Source organism: Hemitrygon akajei, chromosome 21, assembly GCF_048418815.1.
Source record: "Hemitrygon akajei chromosome 21, sHemAka1.3, whole genome shotgun sequence".
Lineage (NCBI taxonomy): Eukaryota > Metazoa > Chordata > Chondrichthyes > Myliobatiformes > Dasyatidae > Hemitrygon > Hemitrygon akajei.
This window is the reverse complement of record NC_133144.1, coordinates 37592918-37611779: the sequence shown is the minus strand read 5'-3', so window position 1 is coordinate 37611779 and position 18862 is coordinate 37592918. Positions and strand designations below refer to the sequence as shown.

The window sequence follows — 18862 nt, the reverse complement described above, 5'->3', positions numbered from 1 at the left end:
CTACTACGGAGTGCAGAGCCAAGAAGTGCAGAGACAGATAATTCTTTAGTGGAGCTCAACTCCATTGCCACCCAGTTAGGGCACTCGGGTTGGCCGTGGAAGAAAGACCAAAAAGCAGCACAGCGTATATTAGCTGCCCAGTAATATAAACGAAAGTTAGGTAAAGCCATGTCACCCTCTTTTTTAGATTTTTGGAGATGGATTTTATTAATTCTAGCGCGCTTATTCTGCCACAGATATGACAAAATAATAGAGTCTAAGGAATCAAAGAAAGACTTAGGAATAAAAATTGGGATAGATTGAAATAAGTATAAAAATTTGGGGAGAACATACATTTTAACAACGTTAATACGACCTATCAAAGACATAGATAGAGGTGACCATTGTACCAGACTCTGTTTAATAACATATGAAAGACTGGCAAAGTTTTCACGAAAGAGGTCTTTAAACTTCCTTGTGACTGTAATTCCAAGATAAGTAAATTGATTATGGACTACTTTAAAAGGGAGATCACGAAATGTTAGTTCTTGTGCTTCTTTATTAATTGGGGAAAGTTCACTCTTATGTAAATTAAGTTTATAGCCAGAGATCTGGCTAAACTGGTCAAGAAGTGAAAACATTAGAGGTAAGGGTGTAGACGGATTTGAGAGAAAGAGTAATAAGTCATCAGCATAGAGAGAAACTTTATGCTCAACACCCCCTCTCCAAATCCCGGTCAATTCAGGACAGTTTCGAAATGCTATCGCCAGAGGTTCTATAGCCAAAACAAAGAGAAAGGGACTTAAGGGGCATCCCTGACGGGTGCCACGTTTGAGATTAAATACTTGGAACGCCTCAGCTGATTGGCTAGGAATTTACCAGACTTATCCCCATGAATGTAAAAGCGACTCTTGCTTTCGAGAAGTTGGCGTTCAACAGGTTGAGTGGACAGAAGGTTAAATTTAGTTTGGAGTTCAACACGCTTCTTGTATAATTCAGGGTTCTTAGTTTGAGCATATATTTGATCCAATTCTTTAATCTGGTTAATGAGGTCTAATCGATCTGCACAGGATCTTCTGTTGAGATTTGCTGTGTAAGAGATTATTTGACCCCTCAGATATGCTTTCATGGCATCCCAGACAGTCTGGGATGGCACTTCAGGTGATGTATTAGTGTTAAAATAAAAGGTTATCTGATCCTTAATAAGTTTTAAAAAATCATCATCCGATAATAAAGTTGAATCAAACTGCCAGTGTTTATTCCTCTGAGGGAGACCAGGAAAGTTCAGAGAGAGAGTAATTGGGGCATGGTCAGAAATCAGTATACCCTGATAGTCACAAGAGTGGGCAAATGGAATAAGTTGGTTATCGAGTAAGAAATAGCCAATTCTAGTGAAGGTATGGTGAACATGTGAGAAAAAAGAATAATCTCTCTCCGTAGGATGAAGGAAACGCCATATATCAGAGATACCAAAATTAGAGAGAAACGACTGGATAGCTAAGGCAGATTTAGTAGGTGATCTGGTAACAGAGGACGATCGATCCAGATTAGGATCCAACCAACAGTTGAAGTCACCACCCAATATAAGAGAGTATGAGTTTAAGTCTGGTAGTGAGGAAAAAAACCGTTCAAAAAAGTTAACATCATCAAAGTTGGGGGCATACAGGTTTGCTAGTGCAACTTTAGTGTTATATAGTTTACCAGAAACAATAATAAAACCGCCATTTGTATCAGATATTTTATTATGGAGTTCGAAAGGAATATTTGAGTTAATAAGAATGGAGACTCCCCTAGCTTTAGCGGCAAAGGATGAATGAAAATGCTGACCCGCCCACTTTGACAGAAGCCGGGAGTTATCAAAACAACAAATATGAGTTTCTTGAAGGAAAGCAATGTCAGCTTTGAGTTGTTTGATATGTGAGAATACCTTCCTCCTTTTAACAGGGTGATTCAATCCCTTTACATTCCAGCTCATGAATTTAAGTGCACTAGCCATTATCAATTACTAATGCATACCAGGCAGCAGGCATATAAGAGGTCAAGCAGTACAATAGCAGTCTGGGAGCAGAGATGTAAACATAGATTCGTAAAATTGAAACATATACATGTCCTGAGCAATAAAGAAAAACAATAAATACAGTGAGTGATGTTGGAACTGGAAAACCTACCCCACCCACACAACCCAAAACTAGACGGCTACCAAAACAAGTAGCTAGCTCTACCAAAAAAATTAACCCAAATACAACTTCCAGATCTGTGTCATTAACAGCAGTTCCGTATAACTACTATAGCAAATAGTAACTAGTTTATGCACTAGAAACCATAGCTACAGATTAGAACACCTTCTGCAGAAATATAAAACTTAATACAGAGAAAATCGGAAGAAAACCAAAACTAACCTACCCGCAAAAAATTTTAGAAGAATAAAGTAAGAGAAAGGGGGGAAAAAAAGGTAAAAAAAAAAGAGGAAGGGGAAAATTATAAATTCAATAAGAGTATTTATCAACCATTTACAGAGAGGAGAGAAAAAAATTCAGAGATTAGAGAAAAGGGGTGAGGAAAAGAATAAATAAATAAATAAATAAATATTTTAAAAAAGGAAAAATAAATCAGCAGTTAAACTGTGAACCAACAAACAGGGAGGCCTTCACTCAAGACTTCAAACCTCCAAAACGAGTTAAGAGTCAGTTGTAGAACTCTGTAGATAAAGTTATACAAGAATAAAATAGATTACACAAGTACTATTTAAACGTCCATAGGGAAATATTAAGCACAGAATGTCTATTTAAAAAAGACACACCAAATCCAGGGAGAGATTGTCAACAGCCCTTAGAGTTTCAATAAATAATGTCTGAGTGCTTCAAGTAAAGTCTGAGTCCAGAAAAAGTAATTTTACTACGAGAAGTACTTATCCACCATTTTAGGAGGTCCGATCGGGTTCCGAAGATGACTGGATAGCCGGAAGATTTGCCACAAATGCTTCAGCTTCCTTCACTGATCTAAACCACTTGTATTTTCCAGTATTAAGCTTGATTCGTAGATCGGCAGGATTGCGAAGAGAGGGTTTAAAACCACGATCAAAAAGCACTTTCATTGCGCCTTTCAACTCAGCACGCATCTTTAAGGTCTGGGGTGCAAAATCTTCCTCAAAGCAAATGCTTGTATCCTGGAAAATAAAAGAACCTCTGCGACGTGCCTCCACAATCAGACTGTGTTTTACCTGGTATTGATGGAAGCACAAGATTACTGGTCGCAGGCAGGAGCCCAGAATTCCGGGGGGAACGTAAACCCTGTGTGCCCATTCGAGCTCGGGCGGGTTCGGAAGCAAATCTTTCCCGAATATCTCACAGAGAAACTCGGCGAAAAATTTCACGGTTGATCCATGTTCGGTCGCCTCTGGCAATTCAAGAATTCTGAGATTGCAGTGTCTGCTGCAATTTTCGAGATCCACCATTTTGGAAAGGAGTTTGTTACATTTTTCCTCTAAGCTGGAACAGAGAGTCTCCAAGTATCGAACACGACGTTCTAAATCTTCAGAAGTCAAATCGATGCGAGATAAGTGTTCAGCATGCTTGTCCACTTTATCGTTGATCCCATCCAGTTTGTCTTCCAGCTGTTTGAAAGCGGTTTTGAATTCTTTTAAAATTTCGTCTCAGAGCTGTCTAAGCGCAGCCAGAGTCTCGTCTGAGAGAGCTGGAACTTCCTTTCTCCTGGATTTAGAACTCTTGCTAGACATTGTAAGTTAGATGCGTTCACGGGCAAGTAAGAGATACCGAAAAAGTTCCTAACTAAGGTTTAAAAAATGGAGACATTTAGTGCAAAGATAGCGACAGTAACGGAACAAAAGTTCGGAGCAGCTAAGCAATCGCCATCTTACCGGAAGTCCCCATGTAATCATATTTTGTTCTTGTAAGTATTTCCACCCAAGTTTGCATTTTCCAGTCTTTTATAGCAATGACCAGCTCATTCAAACATAAAATGGGACAGTCAGCATTTCAAGGATCAAAGTTCAAAGTAAAATTTATTATAAAGTATATACATGTAACCAGGTACAACCCTGAGATTCTTTTTCTGCGGGCATACTTAGGAAATCTACAGAACAGTAACTGTAAACAGGATCAATGGACAACATACCGTGCTAATAAATAAATAGCAATAAATAACGAGCATGAAACAACAAGATTAAAAAGAATCCCTAAATGTGTGTAGTTATCCCCTTTTGTTCAAGAGCCTTATGGTTGAGGGGTAGTAACCATCCTTGAACCTGGTTGTGCGAGTCCTGAGGCACTTGTACTTTCTACCTGATGGCAGCAGTGAGAAAAGAACTTGGCCTGGGTGGTGAGGATCTTTGATGATACTGCCAAAGTAAACTCTGCATGGTTGACATTTATTGCTGGCATTGCTTTTTACTGATGAAAACTGAAGAGCTGTTTAGGTAGGTCCTTAATGATGGTTTTCAATTTATGATGGTCAAATTGCTAATTTGAACCTTAACTATTCTGAGTTCATGCTAAATTTATTTTAAAATAAAGATAATTTAATCTAGTGAAGTATCAGTTTCTTTGATGTGAAAAGGTGAGAAATACAAGTACTTTTTGAATTATGTAACACTTGCACAAAAGGTAGACTCTGAAGGAGAACAAAGTTCCCTAAGCAATTAATGTTGAGAAATATTAATCACTTTACTTCAAGACTATTTACAGAGCAGTGACTGTGGCATGTTGAACTGAATCCATTACTGAACACATCTAACTTTTGAGTTCAGCACAATAACTAATTGGGTAAATAAGTCTTGTGATCTAGCTTGGAGCATTAACACTTCATTAATATACAAAACTATATCGCTGGAATCTAAATCTAAATATAAATGATAAAGAATTTTCACACCAGAACTGATTCACACAGATCATTTACAAAGGAAGGAATCATTATTTTTAAATACTCAGATCCTGATGTCCATCTATGTTTTTAAATGTACCACCACTTCAAAATTCAGTTTTCATAATGAAACATTCATAATACAAATGCATTGTTCCAAGTGTACTTAAATCTATGAAAAATACTTAAAGTATATTGGATTATTGTGGCCATCTCAGGTTACATCACAGGATTCCAGCACTTGTTTAGAAACAGTTCCTGCAGAGTAGAAGTCAGAGAACGCTATAGCTGGGCAGTATGGCCTGCCTAAAGTACTCCAAGTCATATTGTTCCACTAATATCAATAATTTATATTCAGCGGACACCTAAAATGCAGTGAAATATCTCAAGATGCTTTGCAACACCATAATCAAACTAAAATTGACAGAATGCCATATAGGAGACATGGAGACAGATGATCAAAAGCCTGGTTAAGCCCTGGCTTTATTCATAGACTGCTGTTGACTAAGAAACACCTGCACGAACCATATTTTGATAAAAGAGCAATAGGAAAACAATTAAGCTAGTCATGTGTTTGTTTTTAAAAGCTGGGCCCAAAGTTTTGATATTATAATCAAAACACATGAATTTAGATACAATGTTAACTTCGGATAATTTAAAAAAAATTAAGTTCAGGATTAGAAAACTGCTGATCATAAATAAGAGAAACAATGCTCTCTGAGAATTAGAACACTGTTACCAAGGGAAGCTCTACAATAGAGTGAGTTAATGTGAAAATCATAACTGAATGATTTTAAAGCAAAACTGTTTAAAGGGAATGTTTTAAATGTTCTGCACTAAGAACCAGAAAAAATAATTCCCATTTACTAATTGTAATTATATCCTGGCCCTCAAAGGAGTGAAATATACCATTGAATCTGACACAAAATATTCAAAATAACAGTGGTACGGCTGGTAACTCTTGACCCAGGTTCAATCCTGACCTCCAGTACTGGCTACGAGTTTGTATGTTCTCCCTATCATCACATGGGTTTTCTTGTCTCCTCCATGTGCCAAAAATGTACAGATTGGTATGTTAATTGGCCATACAGGGCAGAATCAAATTGGTTAGAACAGGATTAGTGTAAAAATAGGTGCTTGATGATCTCCACATACACAAAAGGCCTATTTCTGTGCTAGATCTCTCTATGATCCTGACATGTGTAGCAGTGCTTACACTGCATGTGAGACTTACACAATAGGTGTAGTTAATGAATAATAGCAGTTTTAACTGAACTGGAAAAGAAATTAGATAGATGAATTTGGAAACAATTCATATCCAGTGTCATCATCTTTCACATTATTATACACAAAGCTCATCCACAAAGAGTGAAACACAGTGGAAACAATTCCACCAGCTCTAGCCCCTTATTCATTTCCAATTTCCCTTGTTTGCCCATTAACAATGCTTTCAGTTAACCAGCAAGAGGGCTCTGGAATACCGCTTAAGTATTTCAGTCCCTACAATCTCCCTTAAAGATTCTCCTCAAAATCGACATTTTTAGGTATATATGTGTCCACAATGTACTGTAATAGTCAGTGTCATGTGGTTTGTTAAAATTTACCTCCACAGATGGAAAAATGCAGATTCAAGTTGTTACTACTAAAATAAATTGTGCATAATTATGTTGCAACTCAATGAAATTTCACTAACTTAAATCACAGTTCGTTTCTGATTTCACTTTGTCTTCTGTAGAAAATCTCAAAGTTATGCTTCATCATGGAGCATCAATAATGCACAAATCAATTTGAAAATTCTTCCAAAGAATGTCTTTATTTGTGTGGAAAGGATGATGATGCAAGTGATCCTAATGGAGAATTGTACAGACGTGAGATCCTAGGAAAATCTTGTGGCAATGTTTTGAGTCTTTTTATAGATCATTTCCTTTGATTTTGACTTTACTTCTGCATCATATCAGAATATCAACTTTGCGAGATTTATGAGATCTTCATTTTCCTTGAATACATTTGAAATTAGCCATACCAATATCTACCATTTGAAGGATTAACATCACTGGCAAATGCTAACACAACTAAAGTAATTATAAATGACGCAGACGAACTGAACTACAGGCACATCACGACAAACTGAAATTGCAGTTAATGGTTCCATGAATCCACAGCTAAAAGGATTTTCAGATTAACCCTCTAAGCTCATCATGTCCAGAAGAGGTCACTCTGCTGAACTGTAAAATCCACTGGAGGAAAGTGATTACAATCTCAGCAAAATAGATGACATCTTTCTCCTTCAAAACAGCTAAATAACTTCAAGTAGGGCTAACAAACACTTGGATATTCAGTAGTGTTTCTCATGTTGAATGAATACAATCAGCACTTAAAAGTAATCCTGATCAATTTGGGTTTGCAAATTTGCTTTAATTGAGTAAAATGGCTTCATTTTCTCGTGCTATCTACAGGGAAGAAGGAGAAGGGATTAAGGTAGGGGATTACTGCAGACATTTTAAAAAAACGATACCTCCTACTTTGACTGGTATTATATTGAGGTACAAACGAACAGCCCTAATTCACATGACTAGTCCTTCTCTCGCACCATTTCTAATCCCTTCCTTGGATCATTCTCTTGATTCTTCACCCAATGAAGTAGATATACTTGACAATAACATCCAATCAAAACAGACTGGAAGCTTTAAAGACTTAAAACAACTTCCTTGGGGATCTGACTATACTACAGATGTGTTTTTTTTTCAAACTCCTTTTCCCCATAAAACCATTTGGAATTCTGAGCACAAGAGATTCTGCAGAAGGTCTCAGCCCAAAACATCAACTGGAATTTTGCCCCTTCAACTTTTACTAAAAACTCCATCTAGCATTGGTTTGGGCATGAACATGGTTTAAAAAAACTTAATAGCCTTGATTTTCTAGCATTACATAGATAGATCAATGGCCAATGGTGTTTCTAGTGTTTGGCAGTAGGATGGCTACATTACTGAACTAGTGATCTAGAGTTTCAGGTTGGTAATCCAGAGAATACAATCTCAAGGATGATCCAATGAGATATGATAAATTAAATGCAGTTTAAAAGGGAAAGTGAAAATAAAAATAAATCAGTATTAGCAAAACACAAGCACAACAGATTCTGTAGATGCTAAAAATCCAGAGTAATCTACACTAAATAATGTAGGAACTCAGCAGGTCAGGTAGCATCTATGGAAATGAATAAAGAGTCAACATTTCAAGCCAAGACCCTTCATCAGGACCATCAGTTTTTGTGTGTTACTCTGCATCAGTTAAAAATAGCTTTCAAGTTTTTAAAGAGCAAACACGAGGAAATATGCAGATGCAAGTTTTTATTTTATTTTATTTAGTGATACAGCGCAGAATAGGCCCTTCTGGCTCTTTGAGCCGCGCCACCCAACAACTCATCTATTTAACCATAGCCTAATCACAGGATAATTTACAATGACCAATTAACTTACTAACTGGTACATTTTTGGACTGTGGGTGGAAACCAAACATATAGAGGAAACCCACGCATTCCATGGCGAGGATGTACAAACTCCTTACAGAGAACACTAGAATTGGACTCCAAACTCCGATGGCCTGAGCTGTAACAGCATCGCACTAACCACTGTGCTAAATTGCACATAAAGGCTCCTTTATGAAATATCCTTTAGGAAATATATTTACAGTCCTAATTTAACACTGTTCTCTGATAGATGCCAGCCAAGACTATGCAGAACTCAAGCGATCAGCAGCATCTTTGTACAGGGTCAGAAGATTGAGGGTGGATTTAAAACCCACTCCAGAGACAAAAATTTAGTTTGCAACTTTGTGTGGTACTAAGGGAGTGCTAGACTATTGGAGTTTCTGTCTCCTGAATGGGTCATTAAACCAAATCCGTTCATGCTCTCTCAAGTAGTCATATGAGATTTCATGGTGCTATTTGGAAGAGAGACAGGTCATGACTCCCAGTATATTAGCCAAAATTTATCCTTTATTCAACATCACAAAAACAACAGATTATCTGAATGTTACCACTTTGCCCTTTATGGGAGACTATTAGCTGCAAACTGCGCCGTGTTTTACACAAGACAATTTAGTATCCCCATTGGATTACAACTGTTCAAAGTGAAGGACCACCCGCTTGTGAGGCCAGTGAGAATTAGTTTAGAATCAGTGTGTCAGGGAAATGTGGACATCAAAAGAAGTGTCACTTCACAAACTACCCACTGACAGGAGCCCCCTGGCCTAACAGTGCTACAGACTGTGGTCTGACACTGACCTCAGAACTGCAGTGGATGCAAGTTATCCTCAATCCCAAGAGACTACTTAAGAAGATTGTAGCAAACAGAGCAAAAATAAACCACTAATAAACAAAAGAATTTTTAACCACCACTAAGATATCATGTCCTGCCACTTCTTCTATTAGATCCTTAACATAAGATTATGGTACATGAAATATATTTTATAAGAACATGGGACTAAAGAATGTTACTATTGTGAAATGTGTTTCATAAAAATAGCAAATCAATCCCCTTTACCATAAACATCAGGAACCTACACTGGGGGTGGAAGGTTGTACTGAGGTAGTCAGAGGTCATAAGTATAAGCCCCACATGAGACTTAACAACTTAATCTAGCAAGCACGTTGGAGCAGTACTATATAGGCAGCTTTGAAGATGAAGCATTTTCACTTCAGCCCCATTTACGCTGTCAGCTTGATGTAAAAGATTTTACAGCACTACTTAACAAGTTTGCAAGTTCTGTGTCCCAGACATGCAACTGTGGGTCTGTGGCTCATTGCCATAGGTCTGTTATGTGAGACCCCACTCACAGCCTCTTTGCTCAACTCCAGATGTTTTGGGTCAGAAAGATAAATGCTCTTGATTCAGGTAAGCCAAGTTCAGGAGAGTGGCAATCATGGGTGGTCAGTTCACAGTGAACTGTGGGCCTGAAAATTACAAATTCTTTCTTTGCTAATGGGATTCTGAACAACACAGTCTTGCTTTCACTTTTTTTTGTTCAGACTGCATGCACTGTACATAGAGGACACTTCTCAGAAAACCATTTATTTCCTGAGATTTAGCTTGTGAAAAATGCTGTGTATATGATATCCCATGGTTAAGTATCAAAATCACTGTTAAGGAGGAAATTATACTCTTGGAGACAGATATGTAGAATTCTGTCAGTAGTTATTATAGATAACTACTGCTTGTCAAAGAACATTGGAAAATTTGAAAAAATATTAATAGATGGCATAGCAGCTTGAAGAACAAAACACAATTTGTCAAACAATATTATAGACCATGTAATAAAATTAAGTAGAAGGTGATTACATCATAGAACATTTATGGTCATTCAACCTGTTGATTCCATACTGTTTCATTGTAGAGAAATTACATCATTCCAGTCTCCTATTTCTGCACTGAATCAGAGTCATACAGCACAAAAACAGGCCTTTTGGCCCACTGTAATCATGCCAACTATCAATTACCCACCCACACTAATCTAATTTACCAGTCCAAATAGAAGGCTGAACCAAAATGTTGACACCCCTGGGATCCAAAGTGATGATTCAAAACCATGATGACGTAGCGTAGGGTGATGACTGCGGGCTGTTTTTTTTACTTGGAAGCCTGTCACTGGTCATGTTCCACAGGGATAAATGCTGGCACAATAACTGCTTGTCATATTCATTAACAGTTTGGATATCAATGAAGGGATGTTTAATAAAGTTTTCAGATGATACAAAAAGGTGTACTGCAGAAGGGTATTGATCAGTTGGTAAAATAGACAGAACAATGGCATATGGAATTTAACCCATACAAGTGCAAGGTAATGCACTTTGAGAACTCTAATGGATAGGGCATATATATTCAGGACAAAGGACCTCAGTATTGAAATCCAAGAACGTCTGAAGGTTACAACACAGAGAGATAATGTCACGAAGGCTGTGTATTTGATTAACAGGGACAGAGTATACAAGACAAGTGAGGTTATGGTTCAGATCAATAAAATAATGCTTAGCTCAGAGCTGGAGGTCCATGAGCATTTCTGATCTACTACACTATGGAAAGATTTAATTGCACAGGAATGAATGCAGAGGAGATTCATTACCAGGTTGCCAGGGTTGGAGTTTTTCCTATTATGAAGAGAGAATGAGAAGGCTGGGCTTTATTTCCTAGGTACATAAAAAGATGAGTGTCACCTGATAAAGATATACAAAATCATGAGGAGCACAAAGTAGACAGCAGGAAACTTTCCCTCACAATAGAAGTGTCAGGAACTTGAAGCTTAGACTAAGGGGAAGAGGTTTAAAGGGAACCAAGGAAGAATTGGTTTACCCAAAGGTGACTGGAATCTCTCACAACTTTTAAGTATCTGGATGAACACTTAAATTGCCACATGCAATGTACAAAGCATCATGTAGCATAGAAAGATACACCACGGAAACAAGCTCTTCACCCCATAGAGTGTGTGCCACCATGAACACTCATTTACATTAGTCCCAATTCAGGCATTGATCTTGTGGATAGTCAGAGGCTTTTTCCCAGAGCTGAAATGGTTGCCACAAGAGGACACAGGTTTAAGGTGCTGGGGAGTAGGTACAGAGGAGATGTCAGGGGTACGTTTTTTACTCAGAGAGTGGTGAGTGCGTGGAATGGGCTGCCAGCAACGGTGGTGGAGGCGGATACGACAGGGTCTTTTAAGAGGCTTTCAGGTAGGTACATGTAGCTTAGTAAAATAGAGAGCTATAGGTAACCTTAGTAATTTCTAAGGTAAGGACATGTTTGGCACAATTTTGTGGGCCAGAGGGCCTGTATTGTGCTGTAGGTTTTCTATGTTTCTATTCCTCTTTTATCCTCCAAGTTCAAGTTTATCATTCAACCATACATGAATACAGCTAAACAAAACAGCATTACCTCCAAGGCCAAGGTGCAAAACACATTACCAGCAGACACACAGCACAAAGCACACATAACATATCAGTAAATTACAATCACACAAAAAACCTTGAGTCCATGAATTTTGCAGAAATCTGCAGTTGACCACAATATAGCTTGCCTCCTGCCAAGTGAACATGGGGAGGGGTAGCACCCATTCCAGCTTGGATGCTGTGCCACATCGCCTCCCATAGAGCACAACAACTCAGACTCCTCTCTCCTGGGCGAATGTAAGCAGGCAACACCACAGCTTGAGGCCTAGTAGTCACTATGACCAACAGCACGCAGCTCTCCTGCCATCTACCAATAAATCAGTGAATCAGAAAAGTGACTAAGATAATTACTTGCTGTTAGACTGCACACCTCTTTCATGCACTGATTCCTCTGATACCTCTCTGACCCAGGCAGCAACATGATTCACACCGTCAAGCTCCTTCAGTTTCTCCACCAATGAGCAACTCACAGATGGTGTAGGCATACAGTACTTTAAGTTCTTAATATCCAGCAGGGTCTTGTGATAATACAAAATACATGCAAAAAGGATAATAACATCTTTGGTTGACCTCGTAGAAGCCACATTGATAGAACACACTGCCATCTTGCCAAAAATCCTTTCATTTGATAAGGAATACTCCAATTACATGACAGACAGATCATTTATTTTTTCTTAATGGATTCTGTCCTTGACTCCACATAGATATTCCCTCTCTCTAAACCTATAAATATATCTTTCTTCATTAGTACTGCCAATCTGTCTCCTTCCCTTCCATTTTCAAACACCTTACATGCAGGAATATTAACGTCCTGTTTTTTTTCTTTTTTGAGCTATGTTTCAATTTTCATCACATGACTCTCTCATGCACACACTTTGTAAAACTGGCTTTTCCAAGTCATTGTTGGTCAACAAAGCATATTATATAGCTATGAATTACAATAGTCAATCCAGTGGCTAAGGCATAGAAGGCTAAAGACCCAGCGATGGTAAAAGGTATTAGTATAAATAGGTGCAGTCAGCCCTCTGTATCTGCAGGGTATTGGTTCCGGGACCCCCCCACGGATACCAAAAAACGCGGATGCTCAAGTCCCTTATATAAAACAGTGTAGTACTTGCACATAACCTACGCACATTCTCCCATATACTTTAAATCATCTCTAGATTACTTATAATACCTAATACAATGTAAATGCTATGTAAATAGTTGTTGGTTTAAGTTCTTGAGGCTGTAGCGCTTTACATAGCTAGCCAGCCATCCCTCACTAGCCTTAAACTCCTTCCTCTTGCTCTCAAACACAAGTAGCAAATGAACGAGACGCGAGGCAAACAATGCTCAACATCCGGGTTTTCCTGATCCGCGGTTGGTTGATCCACGCATGCTGAACCCATGGATAAGGAGGGCTGACTGTAATTGTTACTTGACATGGACATGGTGTGCTGAAGGGCCTATTTCTGTGCTGAATGACTCTAAGACAATGAAAAGTATCAATTTTATAGCTACAGCTTTGGGGGAGAAAAAAAGATTAGGAAGTGCAGTTCTCAAGAATGACCCTGATAAGGATGACTTATGGGCTACTGTTTGCCAGAAACAGTCCCTAGGATCAATATAGTCGTGGAAATGGAACAATTATTATTTGGTGGTTCTGCAATAATGCATTTCCTGAACACAAATTCATTGTAAGGCAATTCACACATTAGGGAACGTTATTTGCATTACACAGATTACATTGGTTATAATGCCAATCAGGAAAGCCCGTTTACATCTGTGCTTTGAAGGCAACTAAAGCCATCTGATATAATGCAATTTTCTACTCTCAAGGTTACTTAGGAACATAGCCATCTTGTTACAACAGAACTACCTATAAACAAAAATGTTATTTTAGTTCCTTTTTTCACATATGACTCTTTCAACTTTTACTACCAACAACTGGATTAGTTACTTACACAGTTTGTTCTAGCCAAAAAAATAAGATACTGAATGCAATTTTATCACAATTACTATAAACTAGGTTGTACAGATTAACATGCATAACTTACCACCTTCTTTCTCTGCCCTGCCCGCACTGCTGGAGGATCATTCCATCCATCCTGGAACCCTATTAAAAGTAAATGATATGAGACTATATTTCTACAAAGAGGTCTTGGGACAAAAAAAATGGTTTCACTGCAAGGCTTCACTCATTTCAACGGTGTTAAATAAGCTAACAGCAGCACTGTTATTTTAAGCATTAAAAGCTAACACAGTAAAGCTTCAATATTGTAATGCTCTCAGTCATAGTTTCCTTGTTATTGGTATGAGGAAGTACTTTGGTAATTACACCTAAGCACCTGGATAGGGTCTTTGCTTAGTAAGTGGAAGGGCTAACGATATATTTAAGGATTTCCAACGCTGCTTCAGGACTTCCAGTACATTGCCTGAGTTAGTAATAATCTCAAAATGAATCTCAAAAGTAATTTTAGCACTAAGACATTGTACTTTACAACTTATCATGTGATATGGTATCAGACTTATTATAAAACAAATCTAAAAATGAAACCACCAATAAACACAAATATGCGAATTGTTATTTATTTATTTAGTGGTACCATGCCCTTCAAGTCACACCGCCCTAGCAACCCCCAATTAATCCTAATCTAACCATGGGACAATTTATAAAGACCGATTAACCTACCCAGTACATCTTTGGAATGTGGGAGAAACCTAGAGCAGCTGGGGAAATCCCATGCATTCCATGGGGAGGATGTAAAGAGGCGCCAGAATTGAACTCCCGACACCCTCAGCTAGAATAGTGTTGCACTAACCACTACACTACTGTGGAGCCTTCTGCTTCACTAATGGAAAATTGCCACACCTGTTTGGATTAGACCTATGTGTGATCGCAGACTTTCAAAAATATGTTTGACTTAAATAAGATTGTTCAGCAGGCCATTCAGAACAATATAAACACTGGAATTGCCTGTAATGTCCATATTTCATAAATGTACAGAAAGTGGAAAGATCACTGAAGCCTGCTCTGGATCAATTATCTTCAAATAAAAACTTTAAGACATTTTCATCATTATTCCATTGATCAGCCTTCCACATTCACTTTACTTCCATTGGCTCTAAATATGGTAACTTTCCACATGGAACCTAGTGGTATTTTATTCAAACCATTAAATTGTTTACTGTAGCAGGAACTGACATAGAATAAATTCTGCACAGGTTATAAACACAAGAGATTCCGAGGATGCCTGAAATCCAGAGTAACACTCAAAAAATGCTAGAGGAGTTCAGCAGCTCAGGCAGCATCGCTGGAGAGGGATAAAAAGCTGATATTTTGGGCTGAGACCCTTCATCAGGCGAGTCTCACCCCGAAACTTTGGCTCTTTATTCCTCTCCATAGATGCTGCCTGACCTACTGAGTTCTGCACTAATTATTCTTCTTTATGCCTACTGTCTGGATCCAGTCTCTATTTCCAAATATTAACTTTGTTGTCTTATGGCACTAGCTGGGTCACAGGCCTACTGATGCTCTGTTTCACTAAATATGAATGCTGTCCTGCAACTCTCTTCAAGAAGAGATAGAAATAAATAATGAGCACCAGCAAACCAAAAGAAAACAATGCCAATTGGGAAAGAAACACAAGATTTAAGCCAAGTACATACCCTACCAGTTGCTCAAGAGTAAAATACACCGAGTTTGCAAAAGATCACTAGTTTCTAAGAAATTAGAACAGTTGCTAAGGATCAATGAGAAGTCGAAGAGGGGAATGTATCAATTTATACGATTACCAATCAAACTTTCAGATTAAGTGGACTGGTGCAACATAATGATGAAATACTGCTCAAAATGTGTTAGTTGCAAAAGCAACTTCCAATTAAATCTCAAAAAAATTTTGATCATGTTTTTCAAAGCATGCAAACTGTAAAAGGAAAATTAGTTCTGTGCAATATTATAGGTTTATCTTTAAATTGCACAGAATAACCCTTTCTGCCTTAACTGGACAAAAAAAAATCTGTGCAAATTGAACAACTCAGATGTAGAAAATAGGCACAAGCCATGAAGAACACTAGCATTTCAAAATAAAAGGCATTAAACAAGCCAGGGCACTCGTTATTATCTTTTCACCTGATGCATAATGTCGGTTTTGTAGCCATGGCAGGAATCCTGAAAAATCAAAGAATGTTGGAAGGTTCGAGGAATAACCTAGAGATAGATCACTGTATCACAATATATGCAACTAGAAAAGCAACAATTTTCCCAACTAGATATATTTGAACACACAAATAACAATTTTACAGATGTTTATTACATAGTCCCAACAATGTGATACTGTAGTTTGCTTTAGAATATACCATTTTTGCAACATATTGCCAAAAGCATCCCACAGGTTATCACGCCTATCATGCAAAGAGCATGCAATATTATTTTATGTAGAAGTGACCTAACAATTCAGTTTTTGCAATATATATTGCATAGTCAGGCAAAAGACAGACATCAAATCAAGGGAAATAAAAAGGTAAGGCCCAGAAATCCAATATGGTACAAATGAAAATAATTCAAAAGAATAACTTATTAGCAATTGACAACAACTAAATAATCCCATGAAAAGTGAATATGAATTTGTAATTAGACATCAAAGTGCTTGAACTTCACTTCAGGTCAGATTTCATTGTGCTCAATTAATTTAAAACTTTGCCAATGTATTTATACTCAACTTCATACAGTTTTTAATCAGCCAAATCCAAAATACACCTTCCATATTTAATCAGGAAAGCAGTCCTTACATGCTTTTTTGACACATATAAATAAAGCAGATTTTTTTCTGAACTGCTATATTATGAGATCTGTATAGATAATGTGCATATTATTTATAAATATTTATTATATATTGCATGCACACCTATGATGACGATATGAGCGACTATATAAAGACCACATGAAAGGTGCGATAACAGATAAACAAGAGACTCCAATCTTTTAAACATCTATCTACCTACATCTGCTAGTGGCCACAAATTCTTTGCAGACAAAAGGCCAAACTGCAATATTAATCCACTAACAGGAAATGACCAGTTGTATTTGCAACATACGAAAGATGCATTCATTTCATTTTATGTAAACCTCGAATCCAATAATCTGTGAACACATTTGTGGATGATTAATGTGGAAATTCCCATCAAAAGATGATATGAATCATTACATGTAGATAACAGTCTATTACAAACTTTAACTCACCTCAAAAAATATAGAGAGATGGATATGGGATCCACCAAACTATAAATCACATGAGAATAGTAATTTAAAAAACAGCAATATATCATACAATTTTTAATTTCATAGTTAAAATTCTAAGATTTCTTCTCAAGTTTAAGTTTAATTGTCATTCAATCTTACCCATAAATACAGCCAAACAAAACAGTGTTCCTCTGGGGCCAAGGTGCAAAACAGTACCAACGGCATACAGCACATATTACACATTTAGTTAAAATAGCAGAAAACCATACAGTCACAGAAAATAATAAAGCCCAAGTAACTGAATGACATGGCATGTAGACTGAAGGTGTATGGGATATTGTCCTGGTACAACTTGTCTTCCACTGAGCAAATACTGGACAGCAACAGCAAGCAAACAGTGGAGATTAGAACTGACAGAAGGGGCCAGCCCCCAACCCTGTACAGACTCCAGTGTACCTACAGAGGCCTCTGCTCTCTCCCACATCACCTCCAACATTCCCTCTCGTGGGTGGCTGCAAAAGGCAACACCGCAGTATGAAGGCCTAGTTTGTGCAGGAACCGAGACAATGTAACTCTCCTGTTTTCAGTTTCACCAATGAAACAGGCTTGCAGTATTCTACATTACCAATATCTAACAGCATCTTGAAATCACAATAAAAACATCCAAGACAAAAATTTGCATCATTTGTTGGACTGCACACTGCCTCTGTACAACAACAACAGTATCCAACAAATTCAAGAGACAACACGGTATGCAACAAGTCCAGCTCCATTGCTGCTGCAAACTGTTAGTGCCTGTGATGTACAGTTTGGATCTGGATTGAAGAATCTAGTGCTATGCTGTGTCCGGAGAGCTGCTTTGTGGAGTTCAGAGACAGGGGGCCAAGAAGGTCTGAGAACACAAACTGACTCATGGAAAAGACTAGAGACAAGATGTGGGATCATGAATGACTCCACCTTGAAGCGGCGAGGAAGACTGAAGCATCGAGGTGAATGTGGAGGGTGGCAGTGATGGCTCCCAACAAAGACTGTCAGCAGCTGGATTGGCAGTGTTTGGAATTTATGTGATTATTGAATTGTACCTTATATTGATTTCCTTCAGTTTTTCGGTGTTCTCTTTCTTGTGGACGACTGCTGAATGGGTGAGGGGGTCAGGGATTGTTATGTCTAAGGGGTAGGTGATCGTTATTGTGGCCGCTTTTTGCTGTGGGGAGGGGGATTTTGGGGTCTGCAGGTTTTGCTCCTTTTCTTTTTCATGTGGGGGGAAGTTGATGTCTTTTCTTTCATCAACACCCATGGTCTTTCTGTATTTAATGGCTATCTAGAGTAGACAAATATCAGAGTTGTATTGTACATGCATACTCCTGACAATAAAACAATCCTTTGAACCTTTTATCGAGCAACTTGCTGATGGAGTGGACCTGTAGCACTAGGTGTTCTTAATATCCAGCAGAGTCTTTCAATCATAAAAAAAATATAAAGGACAAACAATTACACTTTAGGATGGACCCAGAGAGGCCGCTGCAACGTTGGCATCACCATCTTACTGGAACCACCTTCATGGTGAACAACTTCATTGTAACTTGAGAAATGTGGTGGACCATATTAAACATTCTACCTAATACTTCAAGGAACAGCTTGTCAAAGTGGCATCTACCTAGATGAGGAGGACTAAAGTATTTTTTTAAAATTCTTATTATCCTAGGACATTTCAATGTCCTCAAGGTAACGTACCAGCACAGATATTATTGGAACTGTTGGAAATTAGCAATGACTCATATACTTCTGCATCATTCTGCAAAGTTTTACTTGTCATATCTCAACTGTCACCCTGAGAAAGACTA

The 18862-nt window shown here is 38.0% G+C and overlaps 1 protein-coding gene across 3 annotated transcripts in view; it reads right to left on the bottom strand.

The window, feature by feature from the left end:
- sec31b (SEC31 homolog B, COPII coat complex component) overlaps positions 1-18862 on the bottom strand; it is a 91031-nt gene that overhangs the window by 13182 nt on the left and 58987 nt on the right. The window contains exons 22-23 of one of the 3 annotated variants that reach the window (XM_073025252.1): positions 15909-15986; positions 13834-13892 (exon numbers count right to left, since the gene is read on the bottom strand). In XM_073025252.1, coding sequence (XP_072881353.1) covers positions 13834-13892; positions 15909-15986 — 137 coding nt within the window. The remainder of the gene's footprint in view (positions 1-13833; positions 13893-15908; positions 15987-18862) is intronic. The other 2 variants (XM_073025253.1, XM_073025254.1) reach the window with 2 other exon arrangements.